At 47.1% G+C, this 16789-nt stretch overlaps 1 protein-coding gene across 2 annotated transcripts; it reads right to left on the bottom strand.

Annotated features, from left to right (window-relative positions):
* Positions 1–6664: 6664 nt before the first annotated feature.
* Positions 6665–16084, bottom strand: GIMAP8 (GTPase, IMAP family member 8). 2 transcript variants are annotated; one of them, XM_082847043.1, is made up of 5 exons: positions 15947–16084; positions 13643–14303; positions 11970–12015; positions 9101–9727; positions 6665–7399 (listed from the first exon to the last, which is right to left on the bottom strand). In XM_082847043.1, exons 2-5 carry the CDS (start codon positions 14252–14254, stop codon positions 6723–6725), a joined length of 1962 nt encoding a protein of 653 aa, XP_082703169.1. In that variant the 5' UTR covers positions 14255–14303; positions 15947–16084; the 3' UTR covers positions 6665–6722. The 2 variants fall into 2 exon arrangements, with proteins under 2 accessions (XP_082703169.1, XP_082703170.1); XM_082847044.1 differs by lacking the exon at positions 15947–16084 and having other exon boundaries at positions 13643–14707.
* Positions 16085–16789: the final 705 nt, after the last annotated feature.

Here is a 16789-nt window from a genome sequence, read left to right as displayed (position 1 = left end):
TTGGATTTGGAAAAAAAAAAAAGACGAGTCAACTGGGCCAACTATCACCTTTTCATCCAAAGCACAGAGCCCCCTAGTGCTGGGGTGAAGAAGTGCAGCAGGAATCAAAGGTCATAATGGCATTTCGCAAACCACCTCCCTGAATGGGAGAGGGCTGGTCCAGAGCTGGTCTAACAAACATCCAGACCATGTGAGACTCAGAAGAGTAAACCTGAGGAGGAGAGACTAACCTGAGTCTGCCAGAAACAGATCTTCTCTGGTCAACTTAGAGCATGGAAACAGGGAGCACCAAGCAGACTGCACATGGGCACAGGGGGACCCAGGAACACAAGAGAGGGGATGTGGAGCCTGCTTCCTGATCTGAGGCAAAGAAACTGTTGCAGAAACTCAGCCTCTGTTCACCCGTGCCGAATAGAAACGCGGAGACAGGGTTTTGGGTGACGTAGAAAAGAGTAGCTTTTATTGCTTTGCCAGGCAAAGGGGGCCACAGTGGGCTAATGCCCTCAAGACTGTGTGACCCACCCTGGAGGGGGTAGTGAGGAGTTATAGTGTTCAAGGAGCAGGGTGTGATCGGCTCATGGACAATTCTCGGATTGGTTGGCATCAAGGTGAAGTTTCAAGCATCGTCAACCTTCTGGTTCCAACCAGTCTGGGGTCCATGTGCTTGTGGTCAGCAGTTTTCATCTGGTGGGTCAGCTTCCTGTACAAACAACTTAGGAATGTGTGTCAGGACTTTATCTATGTCTTTCAGGGAACTGGGAGTTCCGTGATTCTGCAATGTGGCAGCATTATAGTCTAAATTGTTACCAGTTCCCCAGCCCAACAGCTATTGTCTCTACATCTTCACATTTCCCAATCATTCACTCTTGAGTCAGCATTTTGCTTCAAAAGACAAGGACTTTTGTACACGGTTTCAAAACACTAGTCCAATGTCTGGATCAGTGGATGTCAGGCTTTCCCCCAAGTTCTTCCCCCTAAATTACTCCTCATTCTATGACAAGGAGTGAATACTCTTCCCAGGGAGTGGAATTTAAATATGTATTTCTCTCCTTTGGAAACTGAGGTGCAAGCAATTCTCTCTGAAAAGCCTAGGGGGTTCTTGGAAAGCTGTTCTTTGAACAGTCCCTCTCAGAACCCAGCTGCCATGCTATGAGAAGCTCAAACTGTATGAAAGACCACACACATGTGGGCCCTAGGGTAACATCCCAGGCATCACTGACCAGCCATGTGAGTGATGCCTCTTGTACATTGCAGCTCCATTGAGATCCCAGATAACTGCAACTCCAGCCAACGTCACGTGGAGCAGAACCAGCTCCTGTCAATCCACAGATTCTTGAAAGATAATAAAACGTTGGAAATGTTATAAATAAATTATGACTATATTAGATTATATATTACATATAAATTTAGTTGGCAAGAAAGATCAATGCTTTTGTATTATCCCCAGGACCTCAACCGTACAATCGGATGTGTATGTTCCTGAAAATAAGGGTACGCCTTATTTTATTAGAGTAAATCTGCACCTGACTTTGGTGGATATCATGAAACTTTCACCACAAAAGTGTCTACAGCCAATAAAAATTCAGAGCTATAGAATGTAAAACTACTGCTGTGCTGCTAATAGCTAGCACAGATGTTGCCAAAACAACAGTTTCCAACTGTGGATAACAAACATCCTTCTACACTGCAACAAATGAAGCAAGTGCAGTAAAGCAACTACCAAAACATGACCCCATTTATGATGAGTTTGACCTTCTAGCCAAACTCTTGTCAAAGCAAAAATGTGCTTGTTGCCACTTGCTATGTGATTGTAAATCTCACTTTGGAACCGGTTTTGTAATGCAGTCTAGTGAAAGCTTTCATACAGCCATTAGTACTAGATGGGTTTGGAAATCAAGGAGACAAAGGGAGGTGCGAGGTGTAAAGAAAGATATTTTCAAACCAGTGGCCTCTACTTTACAGACTCTGCAGATGAGGAGGGGCACAATGTAACTGCGTTCTACCAGCTTTGTTTTGCATAGGCACAACCTGTAATCAAATGCAGAAATACAGCCGCTTTCTTAGCAAACATTTTCTTAGTATTTCCAGTGGAATCAGTAATTTACAAAGCAGTTCTAAGTGAAGTACCCAGTGAAGAGCTTGGAATGACTTTTAGAAATTCAGCTCTAAGAAACAAACAAGTACTCCTCTCAAGCTGCATGAGAAACCACCCCAGAATATGAAACCACAAAGGCAAAATAACCAGCCATTATCATAAACAGCCCCTACAAAATAAAGAAGAATGAGGCCGAAAGCTGCAAAACAGGAAGCACATCGCAAAATATCTTCTCTCAGTCAACATCGCGAGACCCTGAGACAGAGGGGGAAAAAGCAGGAACCTGGAGAAGGAACTGAAAGTGTTACCGACCAGGGTTCTTGACCTTCCCCAGTCAATAGAAATTGACCAGAGGCCGGAAGAGAAATTCAGGCAAGGCTTTATCGGGGCCGCGCTGCAGCAGGGGGGGGGGGGGGACAGACAGCAGGCTCCCCTGCTTGCTCGCTCCCCGAAGGGGGGCAAGCTTGTTTCTTATATGGGGTGAGGGTAGGAATGTGTCTGGGGGTCGGGCCAGAGGGGTGGCTTAGATGTTTTGCCCCCCCCCGGTGGCGTTGAGTGCAGGGGGCATGCACAGTGGCCTGCTTTTGCTCCCAACACCCTGTTTTTGCTCCAGGCTCTTCAAAAGTGGCAGTTGTGGGTTTTTTGGTGTTTTGTTTTTTGGGGGGGTCTCTTTGTATCCTTTGGGTCCAGAATTTGCCCCAACTGGGCATGCACGCAGTTATTTTTAGTCCTATATAGTTTCTTTGTATTTTGTAGCTTGAGGAGAGGTGTGTCCAGGTGCAATGTTTGCAGCATTGTAGCAAAGGGTCTCAGGTCCCAGCAGAAGGTCTCAGGTCCCAGCCTGTCTCAAAAGCAATCAAACAACTTGAAACAACAGGCAGCAAACAGAAAAAAACAAACAAACAAAAAAACAGTTGGAGAAAATTCAAAAAGAGACAGACCTTCTCCAGGAGCTAGAAGATTTAGAATTGAGTCTTTTAAATATTCATAGAAAACAAGTTGGATACCAGAAATAAGTACAAATATATCTTTTTGTTAAACCTCATGGAGTACCTCAAATATTCTTTGGCCCACATTTGATGTTCATCTTAGTTTATTTAATATTCTGAATACACGGGAAATGTTTCAATGTTTGTTCAATTGATTTTTCCAACCTTTCAATATAATGTGGGAAGGATGAGGAGTAAGGTGTTTTTTTTTTTTTGCTGTACGCGGGCCTCTCACTGTTGTGGCCTCTCCCCTTGCGGAGCACAGGCCCGGGACGCACAGGCTCAGCGGCCATGGCTCACGGGCCCAGCCGCTCCGCAGCATGTGGGATCTTCCCGGACCGGGGCACGGACCCGTGTCCCCTGCATCGGCAGGCAGACTCTCAACCACTGCGCCACCAGGGAAGCCCATGGGTTTTTTTTCTATATTGAGTTGTATGATTTCTTTATGTATTTTGAGTAATAACCCCTTATCAGGCACATCATTTACAAATATCTTCTCCCATTAAGTAAGTTGTCTTTTTGTTTTGTCGATGGTTTCCTTAGCTGTGCAAAAGTTTTTAAGTTTAATTAGGCCCCGTTCGTTTATTTTTGCTTTGTTTCCCTTGCCTGAGGAGACAGATCCAAAAAAACATTACTAAGACTATGTCAGAGTGTTCTGCCTATGTTTTCTTCTACAATTTTTATGGTTTCCAGTACTACATTTAGACACTTCATCCATTTTCAGTTTGTTTTTGTATACAGTTTGAGAAAATGTTCTAATTTCATTCTTTTACATGTAACTGTCCAGTTTTCCCAATGCCACTTATTGAAGAGACTGCTTTTTCCCCATTGGATATTCTTGCCTCTTTTGTTGTGGATTAATTGACCATATGTGCGTGGGTTTATTTTTTGGCCCCCTCATCTGTCCCATTGATCTATGTGTCTGTTTTTGTGCCAGTACCATACTGTTTTGGTTACTGCGGCTTTGCAGTATAGTCTGAAGTCAGGAAATGTGATACCTCCAGCTTTGTTCTTTTTTCTCAGGATCTTATCTTGTAGGGTAGCTCTGCAAGTAATAAATTCTTTCCACTTCTCTTTATCTGGGGATGTTTTAAATTTCTTCTTAATTTTTGAAGAACAGTTTTGCTAGATAAAGAATGTGGGGTTGATAGTCTTTTCTTTCAGCATTTTGAATATACCATCCTATGGACCACTGGCTTCTATGGTTTCTGATGAGAAATCAGATGTTAATCTGATTGAGGATCCCTTGTATGTTATGAGTCACTTCTCTCTTGCTGTTTTTAAGATTCTTTGTCTTTGTCTTTTGTAGTTTGATTATAATGGGTGTGGGTCTCTTTGAATTTATCCTACTTAAAGTTCATTGAGTTTCTTAGATGTGTACATTAATGGTTTTCATCAAATTTTGGAAGTTCACAGCCATTATTTCTTCAAATATTCTTCCTGCCTCTTTCTTCTCTCCTCTGGCAATGTACATCACATTGCTCAGCCCACACATTCCCCACCTCATGCAGGTCCAGTGTCACCTGCTCAATCATGGGTAGCACTCTGGGATTTGTTCCTGCCTTCAAGCTGAAGGGAAGCTCTGGGAAGAGGCACAGAATGTCTTCTAGACTTCATTCTTCCCAGGTACCTGGCTCTAACACTGGTTACATCTGTTTGTCCTTGCTGTAATGACATGCTCAGAGTAGAAGATTCCTGAACTGGCAGAGGCCTAGTGAAGTGACTGTCACCCAGTTTAAAGGTCTTCAGGCATCAAAGATGCAAAAACTTCACCAGAGTCAAGGGATTTAAACATTTTCATTTCCTCTCCATGGAAGCATGCTCTTCCCCCAAGTCAGAAAAATAGAAATCAGAAGGAGGAGGTGAATTCATAATATAATTCATCTTTATTATTTCACTCAACTGAATATATTTATACACACTTACCAGAATTTGTCATATTAAGGGTTATGCAGAGTACAAAAGTATTAATGGTGACAGTCCATGCTCTTATAAATGGGTTAATCTTGAGGTAACCTGATACTTTGAAATTTTTAAAAAGCAGATGATGACATAGATCATGTCCTCAAAGCATGTGTAAAGCGGTTAATATTGAAAACATCTGACCTTACATCTAACTGGGAGAAGACTCCATAGTTCTCATATGTCACCCACACCAGGCAGCTCTCAATATAACCTGCTTAGCCGTGAGTAGGACACCACCATCTTGGAACCATAAGAAGCAACCTTAAGTATGGAGGCTGCATGCCGTTGGGTGGGGGCAGAAAGGCAGAAAGAAGCTGGAACGTTGATGCCACACTGGTGTCAGACTGCCTACTCCTGGACTTCTTAATGTAAGACACTATAAACCCCTAATGTGTTTAAGCCATTATTATTTGACCTCTTGGAGTTTTTTGGGATTTTTTGGTTTTTTTTTTTAGCGGTACGCGGGCCTCTCACTGTTGTGGCCTCTCCCGTTGCGGAGCACAGGCTCCAGACACGCAGGCCCAGCGGCCATGGCTCACGGGCCCAGCCGCCCTGCGGCATGTGGGATCCTCCCGGGCTGGGGCACGAACCCGTGTCCCCTGCATCGGCAGGCGGACTCCCAACCACTGCACCACCAGGGAAGTCCCTCTTTGAGTTTTAACCTAATTCCTAAGCCTCAGGGACAAGGAGGGTGGGGGAGAGAGGGAAAAAGAAAGGGAAAGAGAGAGAGAAGTATAAAGGAGTTCTCAATAACTTTTTCTAGAGGAAATCTAGAATTTTACTTAGAATTTTAAATTTTTGCAAGATCGTCTAATCTTGGCAATTTTACCATGCTTCTAATTTTTGTTCTAGTCTATTTCACTGTGAATGATTGGCAATAAAATCTTTTGATACTTCACAGACTCCTGTTCATTTCCTCAGGGACAGCAAAGGAAGGTAGACTAGGTCCCACTTTCCATTCCAGCTTGGACTGGGGAAAGAAGTAAGGAGTAGCCATCATGTGAAGAAAGGAAGGCCCTGAGTGCTGCCGCAGTGGAGATGGAGAGCTCAGGGCACCTGGCAAGCAGTGCTGGGCATCAGAGAGGCCCACAGGAGTCCAGCTTCTCCATTCTGCCACACCCAGGAGTTGACTGGACATTGTCTTACCTTCATGTATCTGAATCCTCTGGTTCTTGTGTGACTCTCTGTATTCTGACCCCAGGCTGGCCTTGGCCTCAGTCCCAGTGTCTGTCCTGACTCTGATCTGTCTACACAGATGAAGTGATTCTTGTGACTTGATTCTGATCCTTAATATCAGCCTAATTAATCTCTGAAGCCTTTGCTCAGATTTTCCCACCTTATTTTTTCTTTCTCCTTTATTATCCCCTACTACCAGCCCCAACCTGACAATTTATTTACCTACAAAGAGCTGAAGCACCACAGTGTGATATGCATTCACCTCTCAAGCCCTCAAAGTCATGGACCCTCTTCCCATCCCACCAGTCCTACCATTGCCGCCCCCCCACCCCCTCACCCCCCCCACCGCCCCCACCCCCCCCATGCTTGTAGCCTGAGGGTATCTCTAACTTAAAGAGACCTCAGGCATTTCAGCTTGCTATAGCAACTTACCTTTTAAATTATTTAGTAATGTGGGGCTTCCTACACTAACTTACCCTTTAAGTTATTTAGTAATTTTATAGCAATGTACTTTTTAAATTATTCAGTAATTTTAGGGGCTGAAAATTTTTCATTGTTTTGCCTACATTCCCCCATGGATGGCGATATTCATGCTCTCCACGGCACTTTATCAGGTTAGTAACCTCTGACAAAAGCTCTCTTGCCTGCTCTTCCCTGGCTTGGCCAGTTTCTCTGTTATTAAAAGCACAATATCTCCCCTTACATTTTTCAATTATGTCCCTAAGATAGCTGTTATTTGTGTTTTTGACATAATCTTCAAGCTTCCCAGTCTCTAAGTCTTCCTTCCGGGTAAACAGCACAATCGTGTATTTCATAACTTCCTCTCCAAAGATGGTCTTTAATTCCGCCACTGCCTTTTTGTCCTCTCGCGTGATCCGTCCTAGCTGTAATACCAGGACCAGAACCGTACTCCCTTCTTTATAGTAGGACAAACAGCGTTTGACCTCCTCATCGACCTGGGATGGATCCCCTTCAGCTCCAGACACCAGGCAGGGCAGGGGAGTGTCCACAACCACAACATCCTGCCCATCCCACACCCTCCAGCCGCTCTGGCATGTCTTGGTGACCAGCTGTGCTCCCAGCTGAGATAGGAACTCCGGCCTCCCGAGGATGGTGTTCCCACTGGCACTCTTCCCAGTTCCGCTCCTCCCCACGAGGATAATGCGCAGGGACTCTGCAGAAGAGAAAGCAGGAAAGATTCGTGACCATGGGCTGATCTGGCTACAACTTTCATCTCAAGACTACTGCCATTAATCACAGCAGAGGACGCTCAGAAAGTTCCACCCCCAAGCACTGGCACAGCCTGTCACAATTACACAGTCCGGGGCTTCCCTGGTGGCGCAGTGGTTGAGAGTCCGCCTGCCGATGCAGGGGACACGGGTTCGTGCCCCGGTTCCGGAGGATCCCACATGCCGCGGAGCGGCTGGGCCCGTGAGCCATGGCCGCTGAGCCTGCACGTCCGGAGCCTGTACTCCGCAACGGGAGAGGCCACGACAGTGAGAGGCCCGTGTACCGCAAAAAAAAAAAAAAAAAATTTCCCTATAAATGAGATGATAGATGCAGAAAGATCTTGCAATTTGTATTACTGGGGTTTTCCTTATGACTTTGCACTTGTACTGTGATCTCTCTCTTCCGTTCAGGTCTCACAGTTCTCGATTGTGAGTTTTTACCAAGTTACTGATATCTGCCTCAAAACAAAGAGAGAGGAAAGCCCATCCCACGTTCTTCCTTCTGGGAGAAATTACTCAATTGCTTATCCTGAACCCACAATCTCATAGTTAAACATACAGGATTTAAAAATAGATTAAGTCCCTCTTCCATGCCCTCGGACAGTGTGGTTCTCACCCCCTCTGCAATCTGGTCTAAACTCCCCATCCCACATCCAGAGGTGTGAGCCCTCATCTCCATCAAGACCACGCCCCTTTGTCCTCTCACAAGTAGACGCTCAGTTCTGCCTCCTTGCTTCCAGTTGCTAGTGTACTCTCTGGAGCGCTGTACTCAGCCATGCAAACTCTACCCATTCTCCAAAGCCTGTTTCAAATCGTGCTTCCTCCACACAGCCCCTCCCGACTTTCCCACATGTCTGTGCTTTTAGGAGGCTGCCCAGCACCCGGCTCCCCATTAAGAATGTGAAAGGGCACAACAAACAGATACGCCCCTTTTGGTCTGATGTTCTTCCCAGGTGAGGATCTTTGAAGCAGAAGAGAACGGGATGAGTAGAATGGGAAGAATCTCAGCTCAGGTCAATAGAATTTGTAGCACTGAGTGGACTACAAGGGGGCTTCTGCTTAAGCAGTAGGTAAGGCAGTGTGGCTGGACTAATAATGCCCACCTAGTGCCATGTGGGGCATGACCATCATGAGGATTCAGGCTCCCTGTCCTTGTCCGGTCAAAACAGCCCCCCTTCTCCAACAGAGGGAAGAGTAAAGGACCAAGAGAGTAAACAAAGAGGTCAAGAAAGGCGGAGGGCAGGGAGGAAAGGAAGAGGCGGGGGGGTGGGGGAAGGGGAGGAAGAAGGGAAGGGTAAAACCAGGGAACCAGGACTGTCTCAGCACCACCACTGAGTGCTAAGCCCCGGGCAACAGACATGCTGTGGGGACGACAAGAGACCGGAAAAGGCCAACTCCTTCCCTCAAGATGCTCACCACCCAGTTGAAGAGATGGGAGAAAAGTCAGGAGAAGATTATAGACCAGGTCAGGACAGTGCACGCACAGGTACATACATTTAGTAAAATTTGAGACAGAAAGGAGAAAGAGTCAGCTAACAGAAGAGACCTGTCCTTTGGACCTCCGCGATGCCCTTCAGAAAACAAAGTTCCTGCACATTTATATCTATTTTTAAGTATGCGGAAAAGGTTTTCTAGACAGCGTTTACCTTTCCCCCTGAAGGTGCACGGCTTGCCCCCATGCTGCTGCACCACGCTCACAATTTTTTGCAGGAGCTCGTCCACCTGGCACTGTTCCTGTTCTCCCGTTGCGCTATAGTTGAAGATGCTGCGTCGGTCTTTGCATTCCTCGATGAGCTTGTAGAGACTTTCAGCTCTGATTTTTAAGAACGTATCTAGATCCTGATTCCCTAGATCTTCTTTCCTGGTGAGGAGAACAATCATGTACTGAGTGACGTTATCTCCAAAAATTCTGCGGATGGTACTCAGCACCATGAGATCTCTCTCATTGAAAGAGCCCAGTGGGGTCACCAGCAGGAAGGCATGGGGACCTGGAAAGGTGTGGTTCAAAAGGTCTTGTTCAACATCCTTTGCAGATGAGAGGTCTGGAGTGTCAATGATCAAGACTTTCCTCCCTCTCCAGATTCTGCTCTCAGACTTACACCTCTGGGTTACTGGCTTTTCGCTGTATTGGGTCTCAAAGACCCGCCTCCCCAGAAGGCTGTTTCCGGCTGTGCTTTTTCCCACACCATGCTTCCCCACGAGCAGGACCTTCAGTGCTGGCAGCTCGTGGTTCGGCTCACATCCTCTAGCCTGGTGATGCTCCGCCCCTGGCCCTGGGACAAAAGGACAGATTCAGAGTCTCTTCTTACATTTGAATACAGAGATGTGGATGGGTTTTAGGATTTCTCATACATCTCTTTTGAGATTTTAGAAATCTCTTGTCAGATTTTATAGAGAATGGCAGTGGTCCTCTGAACCAGTAGAACTCTAGACCCAGTCAGAAGCTACCCATCAAAGTGAAAGCCAGGAAAAGGGCCATGAACAACTTAAGAGAGGTGTAAAGGGCTTCAGATTTCCCGGGAACATGAAAATGTTGAACTTGGCCTTCACTGGTCATGAGCCTCAGGAGCTCTCTTATTTTGCTGCCAAAGTTAACTACTGGGGTGTGAAGCTCATGGGCTAAGGCAGAACTGGGGAGAATGAGTTTAAAATGCATCGTAGTGGGGGGCTTCCCCGGTGGTCCAGTGGTTGGGACTCTGTGCTTCCACGGCAGGGGGCACGGGTTCGATCCCTGGTCAGGGAACCGGGAGTCCCACATGCCGTGAAGGGTGGCCAATCCAAATAAAAAAATAATAATTCAATTTTTTAAAACTTAAATAAAAAAATGCATCTCAGGGGTATGTTCATAAAATAGAATACAACTCGGCAAGTTAACAAAAAAGTGATGTACTGACATGCAGCCTGGATGGATCGCCAAAACATGCTAAGTGAAAGGACCCAGACACAAAACCACATGCTACAATGATGTCATTATCTGAAGTTGAAGAACACACAAAATTAATCCATGTTGATAGAAGCCTGGAGAGCGGTTCCCTTTGGAGAGGGACAGTAAGAACTTCTAAGGTGATGGAAATGCCCCCATCTTTATCTAGATGACGTCACATATGTGTAGGTACGTAAACAACCCTTGAGTTGTACACGTAAGGTTTGTGCATCTCACTCTATGTAAATTATACCTCAGTAAATTACTGTAATAACCTGCAGCACAAAACTGTCTCTCCACACATACACTGTCCCCACCACTTCTCCCATGATCCCAAGTCAATACCAGACCCACTGGGCACATGACAGAGCCCACAGTTACGAGGATAGTCACCGAGTCTGTATCACCCAGGGCGCTATCAGAGCGGATGATACTCGGCGTCTGAGCCCCAAGTCTGGGAAGGGGAAAGAACACAGCATTTAAAGAAAGCAGCTGAAATGCTAGTGACACCATGTCCGTGTTATGCTGCCTTGGGAGGGTTTCTACTTCCCCCCAAATCACTTCACACAAGCCCACATCCCATAAAAAGTCTTCGCCAACACCCTCGTTCTGAGATGCTCCTTGGTCCCCATGATGTGCTATGTTCCCTCACTGCCACAAGTCATTCCACCCAGTTTTGTTCAGTAACAGGAATATTCCTGGGGGTCTTGGCTGACGGGCATCCACAGAATTTTAACTCCCTACTGCTGTCTAAGTTCACGTGTTTCTGGCTAAATTTACTCAACTGTAAAACGAAAATAACACCGTCTTTATAGGATTGTTATTAAGGGCTATATTGTGAGGTTATGGGGATTATATATTATATGCTACTAGGATTGAATAATTTATATTCTCTCTCTATATATATATATCTCCCAGCATATAATGTCAGTTGCAATAATTATCATTAAAATTTTAAATTATTTTGGGAAGTCCTACAAGGACAGAGATCTCATCTACCTTATTCACTACGAAATATTCAGTTCTTGCACAGAGCTGGCCCAGAAATAACCCGAAAGTCCAACAACAAAGAGATGGGTGAATCTGTCACGTATGCGCGTACCATGGACCACATTACGTCCACCGAACAGAACAAGGTAGATCTACGTGTATTGACGTGTGCAGTGTGCACGAGGCACCATTAACGGCAATCGTCACACAGACACTGAGCTCCATCACTGAATTCTGCAGGTGTTATTCTGTTTAGTGTTATCCATGAAGAAGTGATTTCTGCCTCCCGGTAGGAGTCCAAAATTGGGTAGTGCTCGGTCCCAGGCTGGGGAGAAGAGGCTGAGTCAGGAAAGAAGCTGCAAGGGACAAGCCCAGCTCTGTAACATTTCAGGGAAGGCCGGGGACACCCGCACGGGTGCCGCACCTACTCACAAGTGTTAGCAGTTCCCTGGGAGACAGACTGTGGGCACCAATCTGAGCCAGAGCTCCAGGGCGCATTTTTGTTCTGACTTATCTAGATAATTTTTCCACTTCATTTTGATGCATGATGCATTCAAAAGAATACAGATACGAGCTTAACATTTTTTTAAGAATTATCTTACCATGTGGACGGTCCTCCCTCTGAGACGTAGCTTCATTCACACAATCCTACAAAGAAAATAAAGAGGAATATGATGCACACAGACCTAAAATCTCAGCTTTTCACAAAGTAAAGGAACGGAGACACGAGTATATAATTCAGAGTAATTCGATGATTAGGATGTGGTCAAATGAACGTCATGGTCATGGTCATGGTCATGGTCGCTGCTGGCACGTGTAGTCCTGTCCATGATGAAGCTGACCTTGAGACCCCGCTGCTGCTGCAACGGATTTCCCAGAAGTAAGAAGGTGGGTTTTGTTCTCAGAGGAGAAGCCCCACAAATGCCATCTAACCCAGGCATTGTTCCTGAAGCGCTTTCTAACTTTACTTCTCCGCAGCCGCCAATAGTAACAGTAATTCTTTCCAGTGTCTCCCAGAGTTCCTGCTATTCCTGGAGAAAATCCAGACGCTTAAGAAAAGCTTCTGGACTCCCTGGAAGAAGAAACTAGTCAAGTGATGGACGTGCGGTGCATTTGAGGGACAGGGGAAGGGAGGAGATTGGAAATCAAGCTCCCCATGTATCTCCAATGTCTTCTTCCCTTACTGCACCCCCCGTATAGAGATGAAGCTTCTTCAAACGTGAGATCCAGTAAAATTTGGAACGTTCCCCATCCACATGGGCAACTGGAGACAATGAAGGATGAAGAGCTAAACACATAATTAACATCCCCTTCACCTGCCTGGGGAAGCCTCACTCCCAACATTTAAATTGGCATGAAATCAGAAGTTTTAAAGTCAACTAAAATATCAATCTGGCTATCGTGTGTGAAATGGATGGGGGTGGGGAGGGTAAGGCACAAGAATAAGTGAGGGGAAAATTGTTATGCGAATATGTGTCAAATAGTACAGGCAAGAAAAGAGGTTGCCCTGGACCAGATGGTGGTAGTGGAGACAGAGAGAAGCAGGCGGATTCCAGGTGCCTTAATCACACAAGACGATGATCTCCTGGAAGTCAGATGCAAGCTGGCCGTGGTATCAAAACTGACATCTGGGCTTAGGTTTGAACAGCATGATGGGCAGGACAGCCATTGACAGAGCTGAGAGGAAAACTGAAGTCTCAGAGATTCAAGAGGGAAAAACAAAAGTCTGGACGTGTTAACTCTGAGATTCTTTAAGAGAGCGATGTCAGATAGCAATTGGATGGACAAAGGAGTCAGAACTCAAGAGGAAAGACCTGGACTGGAGTTACTAATTTGGAAACTGTTCGCAACAGATGAAGCTCAAAGCTGTAAAAATGTGGAATCACCTGAGGACACAAGTATAGAGAAGGGAGGAAGGGCAAGAACAAAGCCCTGAAGATGCCAGCTGTCGGGTCATTCGAGGAGGACTCAGCACTCTCTGGAGTAGCAAGTGAGGACGAAGAAACAAGAAGAGGATAGTTTTACTGAAGCCAAGGGAAGAGAGGGTCTAATGAGTCATTTATCTGTCCGATACTATGAGGGGTAAAGTCAGATAAGCTCTTAAATATATCCATTAATTTGCCAATAAAGTATAATACTCAAAGTAGCCTCATCTTTCCAGTTTACAGATAAACATCGCTTTAAACAGAGCCTCTGCAACATTTCACTTATTTGTGCCTTTATCCCGCTAGCTCTAACAACAGAGACCCTTGGAGACCTTCACAAGAATCCTCACCTGGAATCCACTGTCTTCATTTCTGAAGTTCACCCAGTATGGTCCTTGGTTCTCATCCACCAAACACTGGACCTTGCAAAGGAGGTCCTTCACCTGGGCGTCCCGCTCATTCTCACTTGCCTTGTTGTTGAAAGCGCAGTATTGGCCGCCATGGTTTTGAACCAAGTCCCTAACAGACTCGTCACTTTCAATGTAATCTTCCAGCAAGCCATCCATCAAATCGTCCTTCCAAGTAAAGACTATAATGACGTGCTTCCCGGCTTTAGCTCCAAACACCTTCTGGATGCCCTTGATTATTTCTCTGTCCTCCTCCTTATAATGGCCGATGGGAATTACCAGAAGCAAGGCGTCGAGGCTGGGAGCTGAGAGCTCCAGGCAGCGCTCAATGTAGCCTCCCTTGTCATTGGCACAAGCTATTGAGGAGAAAAGGTCAGGGGTGTCAATGACCACAACCTCCCTCCCCTGCGTGGCCCCACTCTCTCTCTGGCACGTTTTAGTCACCGTCTGCTCACTGAACCTGGACCTGAACACAGCTTTGCCCAGAATGGTGTTTCCTGTGGCACTTTTCCCTGCGCCATGTTTCCCTAAAAGAAGAAGCCTCAGTTCCGACATGGAGCAGTCTGGCTCTGGCTCTCTCTCCTGACACAGGTTTCCACTGGTTCTGTTGGGACAAAAAGCAACACAACAATGTTCAACTCACAAACAGAGTGGATAGAGGAACAACAAGAAAGTACCTTCTGGGCTTCCCTCGTGGCACAGTGGTTGAGAGTCCGCCTGCTGATGCAGGGGACATGGGTTCGTGCCCCGGTCCGGGAAGATCCCACGTGCCGCGGAGCGGCTGGGCCCGTGAGCCATGGCTGCTGAGACTGCGTGTCCGGAGCCTGTGCTCTGCAATGGGAGAGGCCACAACAGTGAGAGGCCCAAGTACCGCAAAAAAAAAAAAAAAAAATTACCATATGACATAGCAATCCCACTACTGGGCATATACACAGAGAAGACCATAATTCAAAAAGACATGCACCCCAATGTTCATTGAAGCACTATTTTCAATAGCCAGGTCATGGATGCAACCTAAATGCCCATCAACAGACGAACGGATAAAGAAGATGTGGTACATATATACAATGGAATATTACTCAGCCATAAAAAGGAATGAAATTGGGTCATTTGTAGAGACGTGGATGGACCTAGAGACTGTCATCCAGAGTGAAGTAAGTCAGAAAGAGAAAAACAAATATCGTATATTAACGCATATATGTGGAATCTAGAAAAATGGTACAGATGAACCGGTTTGCAGGGCAGAAATAGAGACACAGATGTAGAGAACGAATGTATGGACACAAAGCGGGGAAGGGTGTGGTGGTGGGATGAATTGGGAGATTGGGATTGACATATATACACTAATACGTATAAAATAGGTAACTAATAAGAACCTGCTGTATAAAAAAATAAATAAAATAAAATTCAAGAGTTTTTTAAAAACTTCAAAAAATGAAAGAAAGAAAGCTTTCTCCAGAACTCTTGTGAAACTCTAAAGCAGCCTCCACCTTCTTCCCAGGATAGAGCCCAAGCGGGACGAGGCTTCAGGCACCCAAGCAAAGCTTCCAGTGATGTAGGGATTCGTCCCACGTCAGGGGCAGTTCAGGTGCACAGAAAAAGGTGGTCAGAGAAGCTTCCGGAGCTCGGCCTGGAGAGAACTCAGTCCCAGCCCGGCAGGAGGAAGGAAGAGAGTTCATGGGTGAAAGCCCAGGAAGCTTAAATTTAGATAAAATCAGAAAGAGTGTTTTTGGCAAACACTGACCACTTTCAATGATCAGTTAATGGAATCCTGATGGTGCAAGGGTTGGGAAATATCGCGAGAGTGAATGTGGAAAATCAGTGTCCAAACGGCCAGCTTCCCTGCCCGCTTCTGCTCAAGGAGGCAGGCAGCTCCTGCTGACTTCCCCGGGGTGAGGGGGGGAGTTTGCTTTGTGTCACAGTCGTGAAGTCAGGGGATGCCGGAGGAGCGGACCTACCCCCCTTTTTCTTCCAGGCCTTCATCTCAGCCCTGGGTGGGGCGAGCAGCCCCCTCCCAGACCCGCCTCTTCCTAGGAAGGCTGCGCACAGACACGACTCCCCGGGGAGGGGGGGTGACCTCTGTGCCCCCCCCCAGGCTGCGGAGACCTGCGAAGGGGCGGGAAGAACACCCCAGAGCCCCTGAAATCAAGCCTTCCAGGTGGCTGTCTCCCCTCCCTGCGTCGGCCGCCTTTCCCATCCTCATGTTCACGTGTCCAGCACAGAAACCGCCACCACGCACACACGTACCTCGCTCCTGTCCCCTGAGCTGTCACAGTCTCAGAACCTCCGGGTTCCGCGTGCCTCCGTCTCTGCGTCGCTCGGCTGGGTGAAGCGGCTACTCTATCCCCTCAGAGGATGGAGCAGCGGCGCGGGGAGAGGAAAGCAGGGTCTGGACCAGCTTCGCAGGGTCAGGATCTTCCTGACACAGTGTTTCTGAGGAGGAAGAGGTTTTTAGAAATAGGTGTCCAATGCAGTCGGAGGGGAAGTTCAGAAGTGATGACAGATCACAGGGTGAGAACGTCTGGGTCACGGCCGTCGGAGCCAGGAAGGGACCGCGCCCATCTACCCGGCGCGGCGCGGTCAAAGGCTGGTGGGAGGTGGAGGGCGGAGGCTCCGCTGGGGCTGAGGGGACCCGGGCTGAGCCCCAGCCGAGCTTCGGACGTGTCCCTCGAGAAGGATCGCTGTGCCGACACAGGCGACCGTGCGGAAAACAATCGGGGGCCTTTCAAGGCTTTGCGCGAGCTGGGGGTGGGGGGAGGGCCCGGAGCCCGGAGCAGGTGTTTCTGCCCCAGCAGGTCCCAGCCTTCACTGCTCAGCCCTGCCCTTTCCCGAGATTGGGGTGAAAACCGAAAGACATAGTTTACCTTCTCCCACCAACTCCTCGCCCTCCGTCTGCCCTGCAGCAGCCCGTACAGCTTCCTGTAACAACTCCTCTCCTGCCTTCCAGAGGGCTCTCCCCGAACGCCCCCTCCGGATAAACTCGGGGCCTCGGACAAACGCTGCTTCCCAGGAGAAAGTGTTCTTTCCCGGAGCTAGACAAACATTTGAAATGCTAGAACGTTGATGCTTTCCAAGAGTTCATAAAACGAA

The sequence above is a fragment of the Leucopleurus acutus genome (assembly GCF_964270905.1).
Source record: "Leucopleurus acutus genome assembly, chromosome: 9".
NCBI lineage: Eukaryota > Metazoa > Chordata > Mammalia > Artiodactyla > Delphinidae > Leucopleurus > Leucopleurus acutus.
This window is presented reverse-complemented; position numbering and strand designations above follow the sequence as displayed.